The 15,867-nt window shown below is 52.4% G+C and overlaps 1 protein-coding gene across 2 annotated transcripts; it reads right to left on the bottom strand.

Moving 5' to 3' along the window:
- Window positions 1-1,424: 1,424 nt before the first annotated feature.
- Pdcd1 (programmed cell death 1) lies at window positions 1,425-15,380 on the bottom strand. Of its 2 annotated transcripts, none has more exons than XM_076549687.1 (5): window positions 15,213-15,380; window positions 4,579-4,938; window positions 4,130-4,291; window positions 3,337-3,371; window positions 1,425-2,686 (listed from the first exon to the last, which is right to left on the bottom strand). In XM_076549687.1, the coding sequence occupies exons 1-5, from the start codon at window positions 15,286-15,288 to the stop codon at window positions 2,459-2,461; spliced, it is 861 nt and encodes a 286-aa protein (XP_076405802.1). In that variant the 5' UTR covers window positions 15,289-15,380; the 3' UTR covers window positions 1,425-2,458. The 2 variants fall into 2 exon arrangements, with proteins under 2 accessions (XP_076405802.1, XP_006989638.3); XM_006989576.4 differs by having other exon boundaries at window positions 1,425-2,692.
- Between the last annotated feature and the right edge of the window lie 487 nt (window positions 15,381-15,867).

Below are 15,867 nucleotides of genomic sequence, written 5' to 3' on the forward strand. Positions count from 1 at the left end.
GCTAGGGTGTGCCCTGCACCCGTGCCCTTTGGGAACACGCCCTCACCTACTTGACCTTCTTGCAAGTATTTACTGTGCAAGTGTGTGGTCTGTGGTGGGAATACCACGCCAGGGGGATGCCAGCACCTAATAGGTTCAGGGACTTCAGGCTGCTCCTTGCTGGTCCCCGCACGAGCATTGGGGCCTGCTTTCATCCTTCCTGTGTGATTATCTTGCCTGCGATGTTGACTTTATAGACCAAGTAGGAAGAGCTACCATATCTGTGGCATGGAGCCATTGTAAGCAGAGCCCTGTGTCCTGTGGGGAGGTACATCTGTGCCCTGGCTTCTTCTTTAGCCATCTCGTATACTACTAAGTTAGCAGTTCTCAACCTGTGGGTCACGACTCCCACAGGGGTCGCATATCAGATATTTACATTATGATTCACAACAATAGCAAAATTACAGTTATAAAGTAGTAACGGAATAATTCTATGGTTGGGGGTCACCACAACGTGAGGGATTATATTAAAGGGTCCCAGTGCTAGGGAGGTAGAGAACCACCACTGCCCTAAGTAATGCCTCATTTGTAGCTGTGATAGAGGGAGCGGGCCATCACTCAACTGTCTGCTACCAAAGAGGGCTTCTTGAACAGTGGAGAGCTGCTTAATGTTCACCTTCTTCAGCGGGGTGACCAGGTTTCTTTCTGTAGCCCCGGTGAGTTTTTCTAGAACCCTGGCTTACTCTTGGCATCTCTTCTTTGACATTTCCTGTTGAGGACATGGCATCTCCTTCTCCCTTGCTCAATGGCAATGAGCTCAGGAGGGACTCGAAGGGCTAGGGAGTGTGTGGGTTGCTGCAGCACCCAAAGGCAGCTGTCTGGTCTCCAGAGAGAGGCTGGGGAGGGCTGCCGGCCTTCCTCTGTGGTCAAAAGTCAAGATCCCAGGCTAGTGATGGGCTGGGGACAAATTTATCCTTTTTGAAACGTCCTGTCCTGTGCCCTGGGGAGGGACCCACAGGTACCTCTCTCATAACCAGTTATACTTCACCCACCCTCCTGAGATGACTCCCAGCACATGGCACCAAGCCCGCCTGGAAGGACTCACAGAGGAGGGCACGGGGGACACCAGGGCACCTTCCCGCTGGGCTGAGGCTTGGGATCTGTAGCTATGGGACCCTTGGAAACCCTGGTGTGGGGAGCATGGCTCTTCCTCCACCTCTGCACTTGGGGTCTTCCATAGCTGAGTGTTGACATGTCAATGTGAGGATGGCGAATGGAGATGAGGTTAGGGAGTGACTGTATTTCAGTAATGGCAAGGACTGACTCAGGCTGGGCATGAAGACGGTGGTGACCTGCCCTACTTCGCCTGGAGCCTCGGCATGGCCCCCCAGCTCTTCCTTTACCGCCCCTGCCCCAACACCGCCAGAAATAGAACAGAACTTGAAGCTTTTGTGACCATTTAATTATAATAGGCTAGAACCAGAGGAAAGGGACTCCTGAGCCCTGGCCAGATGGGTGCCCACCAGACAGCTAAGCTCTTGCTACCTTGCTTGTCTGAGGTGCCAAGGGGACCCTTAAAACCATTGGTCCACTTCATGGCCACAGTGTGAATGGGAGCCAGAACTAGATTCCAGGGGAGGATGAATGGAGGGACCCCAACACCTAAATCGCTGCCCAAGACGGCCACAGTTAGTAGAAGTCAAAATGTGCCTCTGTTTCCCCTTCCCTGCTGCTGACATGGGACCTGTCCTTTTGGTCCCTAGGGGGAGAGTAGGGAGAGGCACTCGCTGAAGGTATGGGTGGGTCTCTAGCTCTGTCAGTTCCTTCCATTGCCTCAGTTTCCCAGCCGTAGAAAGAGCTGAGGTACCTGTGCACGCAGAAGGACAGCAGGGACGCTCACAGAGCCTTTGCCCGGTGAGTGCTCATGCTTCCTGGACCCCCTGAAGCTAGGGGCATTTCTGGTCTTCACCAGAACCTCTCCAGGTCTTCGGATTAGGTCAGGGTCCCTGGGTCCCCCAGCCTATGAGTTTCCCACTCGAGTGTCTCTCAAGGGCAGCTTTAGGTGCTGTGTCTACTGTGTACCTGGAGTTCCTTGGTGTGGGGGTGCCTCACAGGCAGTCTCTAATCAGGGTTCCCCCATTTCCAGGTACAGGGTCCCCAGAGGCCATAGGCTACAGTGACTCGAGCCCCTGACAGTACCCAGCAGCAGGGTTCAGGGGACCTAGGCTCAGGCCAGCTCTGCATTTCGTGACAAGAGGGAACAGGGATGCCTGCTGCTCCCAGCTTGTGGTAAACATTAAGAGAACCATCACTCAACAACGCATGTGTTGGAACTGGTACAAGTGCTGGGCTGTCACTCCAGATGGCTCAGACCCTGGGAGCCTTGGCTGCACGGTAGCCTGCACACTCCTCCTGATGGAGGAATGGACCGGTGCTCTCTGCGGAGAGTCTACAGGATGCTGATGGCTGAAGCATCTGGTCAAAGGGGCCAAGAGTAGTGTCCATCTTCATGCCTTGGAGGCTGGGGGCCCTGAGGGCCATCAGCTGAGCCCCTGCGTCCTAAGGATGAGGCCCCCAGCCCTTCAGTGAAGACAATGGTGGCATACTCTGTGTGTACACAGGGGGTGGGGAGCTCTGGAGTCTTCTCTCGTCCCTGGAAGTCCAGCTCCTCGTAGGCCACACTGAAGACAGGTGCTGCTGAAGGGTCCTGCTTCTTCAAGGGAAGAGGAGGAGGAGGAGGAGGAGGAGGAGGAGGAGGAGGAGGAGGAGGAGGAGGAGGAGGAAGAAGAAGAAGAAGAAGAAGAAGAAGAAGAAGAAGAAGAAGAAGAAGAAGAAGAAGAAGAAGAAGAAGGAGAAGAAGAGTCATCATCTGTGTAGTCAGTTGGGGGTAGTGTGTGCATCACTTAATCCAACCATCCCCTACGCCGGGTTAGCCTATCACTGGATTTGAGGTTCTTCTTAGAGACTGCAGTCACTGAAGCTGGAGCTGGGACCTAAGAGCTGTCCCTTCTCCCCATTGCCCTCTCTGAGATCTGGCATGCAGCCCCTTTGTTTCCGGCTCAGTTTCTATCTCTAAATGGTTCCTGGCCTTCTTAAAGGTCTAGGATTCCAAAATGTGACATTTACACTCGTCTCTGCTCAGAAGAGATTAAGCGGTGACCATGCTGGACATGACAGGGCTATGCACTCTGGGGTCAGCGGGTGGGAAGAGCAGCAGGATATGGCTCTAGAGTTCTGGTAGGAAGTATGAGCTTAGTTCCCCAGGCTGCAGCTCCTAGCCTCCATGGTCTCTCTGCCTGTACCATGTCCTGGGGGTAGACTGAGACGGACCACTCAACAAAGGGGACCCAGACTCACCAGAGACTGTTCCTTGCTTCCAGCTCCTCTGGCCTCTGTAGAGAAACATACTCTGAATTAGAGGGCAGCTGCTGAGAATGTCTTGGCAGCGTGCGTGCGTGCGTGCGTGCGTGCGTGCGTGCGTGCGTGCGTGTCTTGGAGTAGGAGTTTCCAGGCCCTGAAGAGTTCTAGACCATGGGCAGGCATCAGGCTTTCCATTCCCACTCATGCCCTTCCCATTCAGTAACTGGGAGTTCCTACTTGGGCCATGAGTTGTGGAATATGGGCCTGCCACAGGGAAGGATGCATATCTGCATCCCCTTCCCTGGTGCGCATAGCACACGGCTGGCATGCAGCAGATATTCCATGTGGCTTCTTAGTTGCCTGATGACCAGACTTAGCTAGGGGGCCCCTGGAGATGGCACTGAAGGAATGGTCCATCTGTGACAGGGCCCGAAGGCTGACTTAGACCTTCCTTCTAGCCGCACAAAATGGCAACTCTCACTAGTTGTTAGTAAAACCAGCATCCTGGGGCTAGCTGTGGGTCAGGTGGCCACAGGCTCTTGTAGTGGTTAGGGTGTGTGCGAAGTATGGTGACATAAACCCCTTCTGGTGACCACAGGCCCTTCCGATGGTCAAAGTATGTGTGAAGTATGGTGACTACAAGGCGCCATGACAGTCAGGAGCCCTGAGGAATGTAGACGGCAGAGTGTTGGAAGGAGGCACAGTGGGTGGAGACTGGCCAGCCCGGCTATTTGCAAGGCCTGAGGCTTTGATTTTGGTAGGACAGGGGCAGGGGTATGACGAGCCTTACCTGACGTCCCTGTTGAGCAGAAGGCAACTAGGACCCAGGCCAGCAGCAGCAATACAGGGACACCCACCAGGACGCTCATGAGCCCAATGACCAAGCCTTGAAACTGGCCTGCTGGCCTGGGCGAGGGACTGGGGTATCTTGTTGAGGTCTCCAGGATTCTCTCTACAGGACCACAAAGGATAGAGCTCTAGGACACCAATAGTGTATTCTCTTTAGGGGCACCCGTCCTGCCCTCTCCAAGTCCTAAGGGCTGTCCACTTTGGATGGGCAGTGACTGGCCACCCAACCTACTTCCATAGGCTCCACCATCCCTTAAAGATAAATGGGCATCTGAGGATTTCCAGAGAGAGGGGGACAGGGTCCTCAAGGTGCTGGGCAGAGCTACAGATGGGAACCTAGCAGGTCCCTAGGCAGGAGGGGGTCTCCTGCTCAGGCTTTTCTAGCCGCACCTGTTACCACCAACTCTGCTCCAGGGCTCTCCTTGATTTGCGTATTGGGGGGCAGGGAGATGGCCCCACAGAGGTAGATGCCACTGTCATTGCGCCGCGTGGCAAGGATGTTCATGTGGAAGTCATGCCCGTTGGGCAGCTGTGTGATCTGGAAGCGGTTGTCCTGGACGGGCTGGCTGAATCCATTGCAGAAGGCAGCCTGTTTTTGAGTCTGATTGCTGGGGCTCAGGCGGTACCAGTTCAGCATAAGGTCCTTGGACCAGTTGGAGAAACTGCAGGTGAAGGTGGCATTTGCTCCCTCTGACACTGTGAGCCAGGCTGGAGAGAAGGTGAGGGGCCTCCAGGGCCCGTTGGGGACTTCTGAGATGGATGAGAAAAAAGATCTGTGAGGAAGGGGTGTGTGCACCTTCTCTGACCATTTTCTAAAAACCCTGGGGGGAGGGACGGTTCTCTCAGACACACCCCAGGTCAGAATCTCCTAAGCAGTCCCCCTGCCAAGGAGCTTGTAGCTTCTTGCAGGTTGTGGATGTGATTCTCCACCCCCAAAAAGCAGGGCTCCTCCTTTAGCATAACCTAGAGGCTGGAGGCTTCTGTCTGGCATTCATATTTCTGTCCTTTGAGAATTTGGGATTTTCCCCCCAGATGTCTTTACCTTCCCACTCCTGTACGAGGTACCCCAGGTCTGACCTGCATGTTTCAGCCCTAGCCTTCTGGTTGACTGGTCTAGTTCTGTTTGAAGGGCCAGTGGGATGCTGGTGTGGGAGTGTCAGGACTTCCATAAAACCCCGGACTTTGGAGGTAGTATATTCTTGAGTAAACTTGGGGTCCAGGCTTTGTCCTGGCCCAGGGAGACCATCCAGCATGACAGAGCTGCCCTGGGTAGCAGAAGGTATAGAGCAGCCATGTCTTCCAGCCATATCAGAGGTCACAGCCAGGAGCCTCCAAAGATTAGCTGTGTCACTGTCCCTCAAGTGGACAGGAGGAGAGGTTCCCACGGTTTGCGGGACTCCCCGAAACAAAGATGATCTGGATGGTATGGCTACCAGGGCTTTGTCAGGGATGCCCCACACATCATGCAGGGCCCTGGGGCTCTTCTCAGCAAGGGCCTATCTCACTGACAGGCTTCTTGCCACATACATTTCACACTTACATATCACCTCCCCCTGGTACTCTGAAACACCCCCTGCTGGGACCCACGTGATGCCAGCCGCTGAACCTGCAGTCAAGTACATAGGTACAGTCAGAAGGCCAGGGTCAAGGGAACCCAGACTTGCTGAGCACACACTTGCAGGGAGGACTGATATGCACACAGGAAACAGCCACAGAGGCATTCTTGAATACGCTCTGGCCTCAGCCCCGCCTCTGCTGCCAGCTCCCTCTGCCTTTGGCCTGTGCAGCCATTTGGCAACTGGGACTTGTAGAGAAAGGGCCAGTGCAAAACAGAGATTGTCCCCAGCTGATCCCTTTCCAGCCCCCTGCCCCCTCTTCTCACAGATTGCATCACATAGTGAGGGAATTATACCCAATTATATGGCCCAGGGCACTGTATCTCACTGTATTCAATGTGAGGCATTTGACTACACTTACTGGGCATGGTTCCCTCCCAGGGTGGCAAAGAGTGAGGCTGTGTTGCCACAGCTCAGGTTCAGCCTCAGAAGGCACAGAGAGAGCAGCAGTCAGAGGCAAACAAGAGAGGCCAGTGATGGAGAGAAATGAATGAGAGGAGAACCGATGGCCGGAACACCCGGCCAGCAAGGTGTATGCAAGCAGTCTCCTCTAGCTCAGAAAGGAAGCCAGAGATACTTGACGGAGTTATCTGCAGTGAGCGAGAAGACTTCAGCAGAGGGAGGCCCTGAGACATTCCCACCATGCAGCCCTGCCTGGACATGGTCTCCATAGCAACCTGGGACAGAAGCAGGGCTGTCATTTCCCCTCCTCGATGTTCTTGGCTACCCATGGATGATGGATGAACAACGCCATGCCCTGCTAATGATCCAGTGCCATGTGGACCTGAGGGTGGGCGTGGTCTATGAGCCAGGCCTGGAGTTCCTCAGGGGCCAGGGTCCCCGGATCCCATGCAGTTGGTAAAGTCTAAGTCACATGGTTCTGGGCAGTGGTCCATGTAGGTCTGTGTGGGCCAAGAGGACCAGCAGTGTCATGGATCCTTGGAGGGGCCAGGCCCAGGCTGGGGGTGGCCAGGGTGAGATCTGCCCATCTTAGCGAAGGTTCTGTCCCTTCTCAGAGGCAATACAAACACCGCGGGGCTACAGTATACTCTTTCTTTGGCTTGTGGTGATCTGGCCAAACCACACACAGCTAGCATGTCACAACACAGTACTGTCAATGCTTTAAAAACAGTGTCTTTAAACAGTCACTCAAGAAACATACAAGCCTTTTTTCAAGAACACTTCCAGCAACTATAGTAAGGTTAGACGCAGATTTGGCAAAGCAAACATGTCTTTCCCACCTTCACCCCTCTAGGCTCTATCACGGTGGTCTGGTCTATGGCCTCCCTCCTTGGAACTAGAGACCTTGTGTCCCTTTACAAGCACTCCAGGTAACCTTCAGTCTACACAGCATTACCCCCGACCCCCTAAATCCACCACCACAACCACACTTAACCATCGATCTCCAAACAGATTCTCAAGACTTTCCAGGGTCATGAGGACCAGAACCCCTCCCCCCCCCCCAGAGAACCAAAAGGCACAGTTCCCCTTAGGTATTCTGGGCAGGATTGTCACACCTGTCCCAGGGCAGCTGTGAACACACCGGGCACCTCTGTCCAGTTCTTACTTCCTGTCCTCTGATGGGATCTATCCACTAGGCTTTGGGACCGTGACGTGTCCTCAGGGAACCACCTGCCATCCTCTCTCTCAAAGTTGGCCTCTAGGTTGCCCCAGATGAGTTCTTGGGTGGACACTGGAGTCCAGAGCCTCATCAACTGCTTGCTTCCAGGTTTCTCCGGGTCCCTGTGCCTAAATGTATGACAATCTGAGTCACTCGTCTCCTCATTGACTCTGCTATTTCTTCCTCTGGTGGCAGGGCCGTTGACTTCCCAGGTCTCTGTCCTCTTGTGGGTCTCTGCCTATGTCCATCCCAGGGCTTTGCCTTGCTCTGTCCAGGTCCTGGGGGCCCCCTGTGTCCCTGCTCCCTCTGCCCCCCCATAGCCTCTTTGCCCCTCTTAGCCATCTCCCTGGGGAATTCTTTCCTTGAACTGGCATGTGCCTTCGCTCAGCGTGCCTGTGGTGGGCCCGGGGGATGACGGCGTGGAGACTTCCTGCTATGGGGAGGGATTGGGCTTAGGTAAGAGAGCGTCTGCCTTTGGAGGTCACAAGTAGTAACACTATATGGAGGACCCCACCCCCCACCCCCCACCCCCGGCATCCAGTTCATCCAAAGGAGTAAAGTGCCACCCAGGAATGAAGAGGCCCCTTAAGGAGCTGCCAGGAAGTGGGCTGGGAGCACCTTGTTGCCATGATGGCGGCTAGGTGGGTCCAGCACCAAGACTTTCCAGCAGTCCTGAGAAAGTGAGACAGATACTGCAGTGGCTGAGGCCCTAGACTGTACTTCTGAGTACAGTACTTCTGAGTCTCCCTTTCATTCTGTGGCTGCCTGGGAGAGCGTACAGGTAGATGAAAGTGAAGTGTCACTGTGGTTAAAACACATTAACGGTGGCTTCTCTTTTAAAGACAGGAAGGCTGGCTAAACAGCCGAGCCTTGCCTTGAACTCACGATTCTCCCTCTGCTTCCTAGGTGCTGACTACGGGCAAGAGCTGTCCTGCTGTGATAAAGACAGACACTTCTGATTCATCCAAGAGCGGCGAGTGGGGAGGGGCTGTGACCGTGCTGACTTCTGGGAACAGTGGATGAGGATTCCCTGTGTCCCTGCGCTGGGAGTTCCATGAAACTGTTGTGATGCTGTTTGCACAATTGGAAATTTCACAGGAGGGAGAAAGGAGAGCTGGGGAGATGGCCCAGGGGGTAAGGACACTTGAGGATGGGAGTTTGGATCCTCAGCATCTGTGTGAAAGACGGCTGTCGCAGTATGTGCTTGTGACATCAGCCTCACGGAGGCAGAGACAGGAGACTGATGGGCAGTTAGCTTGGCTGAAAAACACAAGCTCCAGTTTTAGTGGAAGATACTGTCTCAAGGGAGTTACGTGTGAGGCAATGTAATATTTTGAAAATCTCTCTTACATTTTAAGAGACTGGAATTTTTGTTGGGCCTCACAGCCAGAGTTAAAAACACACCTTGGTGTCACCTAAGATTTAAGACTGCTGTCCTACTGTGCACTCAGCCCGTTTGTTTAACCTGCATTTAAAATGTTTTTCTTCTGGTTTTTATGACAGGGTTTCTCTGTGTAGCCCAGGCTGTCCTGGAACTCATTCTGTCTGTAGAGCAGGCTGGCCTCGAACTCAAGAGACCTGTCAGCCTCTGCCTCTCGAGTGCTGGGATTAAAGCCTTGTGCCTCCAAACCTCACTTGAACCTTCCTTTAAGAGAACAATGTAAGATGCCTTGGATTTTCCGTGTGATCAACTTTTATAACTGAAGCAAGGCATAGCTGAAATCTTAAGTTACTCTTCCATGACCCTGACCCAGATAATGCATGTGTATCATTTGCTGGAAGCAGCAAGTACAGCAATAGTCTGAAATCTATCACAAAGGTTGAAAGCATCCATTTATGAGTATTGCTTGACAATGGTGCTTGTCATCTGGGTCAGTTGAGATCAGTTAGAGTCAGTGACGATTTCATCCCTTGTAAAACTCTGTTAAAGATTGCTGTCAAGTACCCCATTCTCTCCGCTGTATGAGCTTTTTATGCTCTTGAATAGAGACAGTGCAAAGTCCTTTGTTAGGGACAGACAGACAGATAGACACACACACCTGCACAACTCATAAAACAGACATCACTGACAGATACAGACAGCTACAACGGACAGACAGACAGAGACAGACAGACAGACAGACACACAGAGCTCATGCAACAGACAGATACCAGTCACAGATACAGACAGCTACAATGGACGGACAGAGAGACAGATAGACACACGGACACACAGACAGACAGACAGACAGACACACACACACACACACACACACACACACACACACACACACACAGAGCTCATACAACAGCAGACACCACTCACAGACACAGAGAGCCACAACACACACTGAACAGAAGACAAAAAGACGTAGGGCCAGATTCACAAGACAGCCACTAGGCAGGCACAGGTTCCGATCATACGGTAGAGAGACGGAGAAAGACATGCGGAGCATGAAGTAGAGAATTCTAATCCGGACTGTCTCCTGGTTCAATGACTCGAAGGGGAAGGGCCCACTTCCTTTCCTTAATGTGACACTGATGCCTTATTGGTGACTCAGAGTTAACCACTAATGGGTATAATCTGCACAAAAGTAGGAGCAATCAGGCAGGACAGCTTCCTCTGGCACACACACACACACACACACACACACACACACACACACACACACACGTGCACATAGGTGCGCGCACCCATGGACACCCACATCGACACACCGTAAGTTTCCCAGGCCTCTGGTGTTGGCTCAGCTGCTCAAGTGTTTGCCGAGTAAATGTGAGGAGATGGATTTCCATATCTAACAAGTCCAGGGTGGCAGTGTGTGCCTATAGTCCTGGGGATGGGAAGGCAGGGACAGGAGGACCCCTGGGGCTTGTGGGAGAGCTGATTTGGCTGAGGCAGTGAACTTCAGGTTCAGAGAGAGAGCCTGTCTCAAAAATTAAGGCGGAGAGCGATTGAGGAAGATACCTGATGTTGAGCTCTGGTCTCCACGTTACATGTTCACACACGTGTGCATGTACAGCGATGCACACACATGCTCCTTGTATTTGTGAAAATCAACAGAGGAGCCTGCCTTTCACTAGGCGGTGTGCATGCCAATGAGGAGATCTGACCCCTTTTCGTGTTTAGGTCACTTTGTCTCTCACCTTGTGGGTCTCTGAACAGAATCTGGGAACCTGCAACTGGCTGGGATCCCTTTTGGGGATGCACCCAGAGCCAGCCTAGTTGAACTCACCCCTTGTCCCCCAACATGGTGAGGTGTGAGTACCAGAACGTAATGTAAAGGGCCCCTTTCCCCTGCCCAAACTGTCCCAGGGCTCCTGCCTCTGGAGGCCCCGTGTGGAGGTGCCAATGGTGGTAACTTAGCCTTCTGCTCTTCTGCTCCACCCCTGTCCAACTTACTTGGGAGTTTTCACCCTGCAATCATGCCACCGGTGGATGTCTGACCCCTGAAAACTAACCCCAAAGTCATGTACTAGTGATACCGGGAAGGGAGAGCCCTGGAGGTAACTGGGTGCCCACTCAAAGACTGTTGAATCAATCGTATGCTGTGGAGGGAGAGGCTGGGCTGTAAGACTGAGCGCTTGCTGTGTCCTTCTCTAGGATTCCCGGAACCACTTCGGGACTCCACAGTCTCCCCACTGGAGAGAAGGACTCGCTGGAGACCACCCCTTGACCTCAGACTCCCAGGTCCTAGAACCCTGAGATGATTAAACCTTGTCCTTCATAAATCACCCACTCTGTGGTGTTCCGTTAGAACAACAGAAAAGGGACTAAGCTAGGCTATCTCCCCCAGGGAGCCTTCCTGGCCTCCTTAGCCGGTGCAAAGTTCTGTATACAAGGTATAATTCAGAGATGACGGGGTCTTCTTGATTTCCCTGGGCTTGTTCTTGAACTCATGTACAGAGGCAAGTGGATGGGTGAGTGGCATGTCCCGGTTAGCACAGGGAGGTTGAGAGGGAGAGTCCTTTCCGTCAGAGCCTGAGCCTGAGCCTGAGCCTGGAGGGCCGCACGACAAGCTCACTGCAGACCACAGGCTCCTGTGGGCTGAGGCCAAATCATAACCACACAGAAGCATACAATACCTTATTTAGGCAAGACTCATCTGGGATGACAAAAGCATGGTCAGGTGGGTGAGGGGGGGTCTCCTTACTCATTACAAATGGATTGTATCCCCCATGTCCACCTGGATAAAAGTCCCCAGTGTGAGGACCCCAGAAGGGCACCTACAAAGACGATCAGGGCTGTAGATGTGAGATGCCCCAGATGACACACCACGTTTCTTGCCTAGTCTGCTAAGGGCACAAGCTAACCCAGACAAAGTGGAGGCAGAGGACATGTAGACACTCAGCCAAAATCACGTCGCCCTCAAGGGTTCCAGCCAGCGAGAAGCAAGCCAGCCCGAAGCACAATGTCAGAGCTCTAGCTGCATCTTGGTGGGGATGTGTCCCCAAGGGATAAGGTGTAAAGGGTTTTCTAACATCTGCCATTGATGCTTAGTGATGCAGAACATCACAGTGATGTGAGGAGACGGGAGATGGGGCTGAATTGTTCCTAAACTCATAATGGAATCTTTACTCCAGCACCGTGGGATAGAACTTTGCTAGCAGTGGGAGCTAGCTATGGGATTAATTAAGATAAGGTCACCTTGGAGTAGGGTAGGGTCTCAGTGGGACTAGTGTCTATGTAGAGAGGGAATTATGGACACTGACTGATGCATGAGGCAGAAGTGGGGGGATGTGTCTAGGTACCAAGGAACCCAAAGATTGTTAGAAAATTCAGAGGCAGAAGGGAGATCTGGAACATATTGGCTCACGGACACTGAGGATTCCTTATCTTGAGTTCTAATTTAAGAACCCCAAGCCCGAGACATTCTTCCTAAACCCCCTCTCCACTAGCTGTGGTACTTGGTGAAAGTGGTCCAGCCAAGCCCACAAAGTACCAATAAGCTAGGTGAGATCGTTTGTGCTGGTGATCTCAGCTCTTGGGAAATTGGTGCTGGACAATTTTGAGTTTTAGACTGGCCTGGGCAATCTGATGAGAACATTGCCTCAAAGAGGTCAGTTTTCTAAATTAATCTCTCTCTCTCTCTCTCTCTCTCTCTCTCTCTCTCTCTCTCTCTCTCTCTCACACACACACACACACACACAGAGTTCTATCTATCTATCTATCTATCTATCTATCTATCTATCTATCTATCTATCTATCTATCTATCATCATCATCATCATGTATCTATCTATAACTTCTATCTATAACTGTTTTCTAAATATCTATCCTCATACCCACAAATAAATGTAGCTCTCACCCCTCATCAAAGAAGATTCTTTTTGCAACACAAGGAGGTAATTACAGAGACAACCAATTGCTCAAATTGCAGAGAGTAAGTGCCTGTAGACTGCACAACCCCAACTGATATGTTTGGAACGCAAACTCTGAACCTAAGGCTCAGGGAAATCACAGAAGAGATCGTGGAAAGCTTGTAGGATCCAGGGACCCAGGATACCTGTTGATAGAGTGTTCCCTAGACACTACAGGGAAAATTCATCCATGAACTCTCAGCCATGGCAGACTGAACACAAGACCAGCAGAATGAAAACACCACTTGCTACACAGATGTGAACAGAGGAAATTCCACGCGGTCCTAGCCCCATAGGAAGAGCTATAGGAGGTTAATGGCTAAAGAGAGAGGGAGAATCAGTGGCCCCAAAGACGAATTTCCACATAGGTTGTCCACTCTCAAGTGGTCAATATGAACATGTGCACATATGAGCAAAGCTTAATGGACTTAATAAGTTATAAATATGCAGACATGTATGTATATATGCATATTCATATTTTTCAAAATTATAGATTAAAAAAGCAAGTATGACTTTAAGAAATGTGTCTTAGGATGTGCTTGGCGGTTTTCATAAATGGTCTGAGTAAATCTCATGACCCACGAGGCAATAATTGTTTTCCCCAAATTGTAGGTGAGTGTTGGAGAAATGCCTCAGTGGTTTAAAGCTCTGGCAGTTCTTCCAGAGGACTCAGATTCAGTTCCCAGCACCCACATGGCAGCTCACAACCTTATATAACCCCAGCTCCAGGGAAGCCGGTGCCTTCTCCCAGCCTCCACAGACATTAGGCACGCACATAATGCACTTACATGCAGGCAAAACGCCCATACACAAAAGATAAAATAATGAAATGGAAAATTTAAAGAAGAAAAGAAAAAATTGTAGGTGAGAAAACGGTAACGAGACAGAGAGGTTCACAAAGGTCACTGTGCTCACCAACGGCTTTGTGGACTAACAGTGTTTTCCGAAGGGGTCTGTCAGCAAGGCAGCCCAGCCTGGCTTTGAACTTCTGACGAGCGTGCTCCACTATGCCTGCCTTTAGTCTGAATACAAGATGGTCCATTTCCAAGCCTGAATTTTCCTTACCTAGGCAGTCATTGTTGAGGCTGGGAGACATGTATCACTAATAAGCGTGAGAGGGGCTGTCTATGGGAACAGCTGGCAGGGCACTGGCCATGGAGAGTGCTCGGTGCAAAGCTATTCCAATGGGGAAAGAGGCATGCCAGCTTCCAGACATCTGTCAGACGCCATCTAAAGCAAGCCTGTACAGATACACCTATATTTCCATACTTTGTCACGAAGTTGCGTTTGGGGACATGCCCAGCGTGCCAGGTCACCAGAGTGAGTCACAGCCCCCTTTCTGTCTCAGGTCCTTCTCTCCGATGACACATGGTCCTTATCCCTTCGTTCTCTGTCCCTAGATTCCCTCGAGGGACATCTTTCATCCATAGGGCCTTGGACCATCTATGATGTTCAGGTCTATTTCCTCATCAATCCTGACAACAACCCAGGGGTTCTCCTAACAGAGGCCAGCAAGGAGGGAAAGCATCCCCAGCCTCCCAAGCTGTGGCCTGCAACCTGGAGAGGGTCCATGGTGATGAGCACCCAGCTCCCAGTCCCACCCAGCTCTCATGATACTGAAGAGGCTGGGGTGAATGTGACTGAGGCTTTATGTGAGCAAGGGGATGTCACTAGAGCAGCGCAGGGTGTAAGCTTGGTTGGGTCACTCTCCCATGCTCTACAAGAGTAGCCCTGTCTTGGGAGATAGGTGACTTTCCCCCTAGTCCTGGGTTCCCAGTGAAGGTGGGTTCCCAGTGAAGTCTGGAGAGCACAGGGCAGGGGTCAAGGGGTATGGGGGCATGAGGAGTACAGGAAGTCAAGTTTTCGCTAGCAGGAATTTGACCAGGATTACAGTACCCCCTCCATTTCACCCTCCCCAGTGCTGACCACAGATGCGCTGAGGCCAGGAATGTGCAGTCTGGAGCCCTCCAGAAATGGCAGCACAGGAAGCCGAGCCGGATGAGGGTACAGAGCTGATTATCCCCTTGGAAAGAAATGGCCAGTCATCTATCTAGCGTGTAGGGCGGGCCTCATATAGGGATGCCCCCGACGCTAGGAAAAACAGGGGAAGGCGGAGGACACCAGGGCCTGGCAGAATCCTGAAGCAGGGCCACAGTGGCCAAGGCCAGAGCTCTGGCCAGACCCACCATTGCCCCACAGGGAGGGACATAAATGATCAGCTGAGATTGGACAGATGTTCAGTCTGCCTGAGAGAAAGTGGGGAGCAGATTCTGAGCCCCGAGAGACACTCCACCTGTAAAACCCACCGAGGGCTAAAAGAGGAGCCGATCGGAGCAACCAGGGGCACAGGTGTCCCCGTATTCAGTGACAGGGACTTAGGGTGATGGTTTCTTCAAGCCCTGACCCAGCCACCAACCCTGATCCCACGTCCCTAGGAGAGCCACGTACCTAGAAGCCACCCTGCTTGCCAGCTCAACTGCAGCAGAGCCCAAGTGAGTGGCCAGGGCACTTGCTGGACCCACATGCCCAGAGCCCCTGGCTGTGCCGCCTTCAAGGGCGCCGCTGTCTCCTCCTGCTCCTCCTCCTCCTCCTCCTCGGCTGCTCAGAGTTGTCTGTGTAGCGGAAAGGAAACTGTCCTGGGTTATGTTGGAGGGAGGAGACCTGCTCTTGGCTCCCGCCCCCTCTTCCTCCACCTCCACAGAGGTGGGAGAACAGGCGAAGGGGGGTGGGGGAGGGGCGTGGAAGGGGGAGGGGAGCGGGAGGGAAAGATGCCTAGGAGAATCAGGTAGGGACTTGTGAGAGACGGGGGAGTTGGGCAACAGAGAGGGGGGCAGAGAAGACCAGCTGCTCTTGCCTCCTGCCCCACTACGGGGTCTTCTCCTTTTCAGGCCCCTCTTGTGGGCAGTTTCGGTCCTTTCCGATCATCCCTACATCCTTGATCCTTAGTTCCTGAGGTTTGGGGGAGCTTGAGATGAGGGCCAGCCTCTTGTCCCTTCAGAGAATGGGTGTCCTCCCTGGCTACAGTGAGGATGAGCTGGACCTTCCCCTACCTCGTCTGGCATGTGTGGCCTTGAGTCCCCTGAGCTATGGCTTAGTCCTTTAC

This window comes from Peromyscus maniculatus, chromosome 13 (genome assembly GCF_049852395.1).
Source record: "Peromyscus maniculatus bairdii isolate BWxNUB_F1_BW_parent chromosome 13, HU_Pman_BW_mat_3.1, whole genome shotgun sequence".
Classification (NCBI taxonomy): Eukaryota; Metazoa; Chordata; class Mammalia; order Rodentia; family Cricetidae; genus Peromyscus; species Peromyscus maniculatus.

Bases quoted from the DNA above. Each gene is read 5' to 3' on its own strand.
- Pdcd1 (XM_006989576.4), bottom strand. From the start codon at position 15,288: ATGTGGGTCCAGCAAGTGCCCTGGCCACTCACTTGGGCTCTGCTGCAG. The intron at 4,292-4,578 runs GTGCGGCTAGAA...GTGGTCCTGTAG, and splicing joins AGCAGAGTTGGTGGTAACAG to AGAGAATCCTGGAGACCTCA. The intron at 2,693-3,336 runs GTGAGTCTGGGT...CTTCCCTTGAAG, and splicing joins GAAGCAAGGAACAGTCTCTG to AAGCAGGACCCTTCAGCAGC.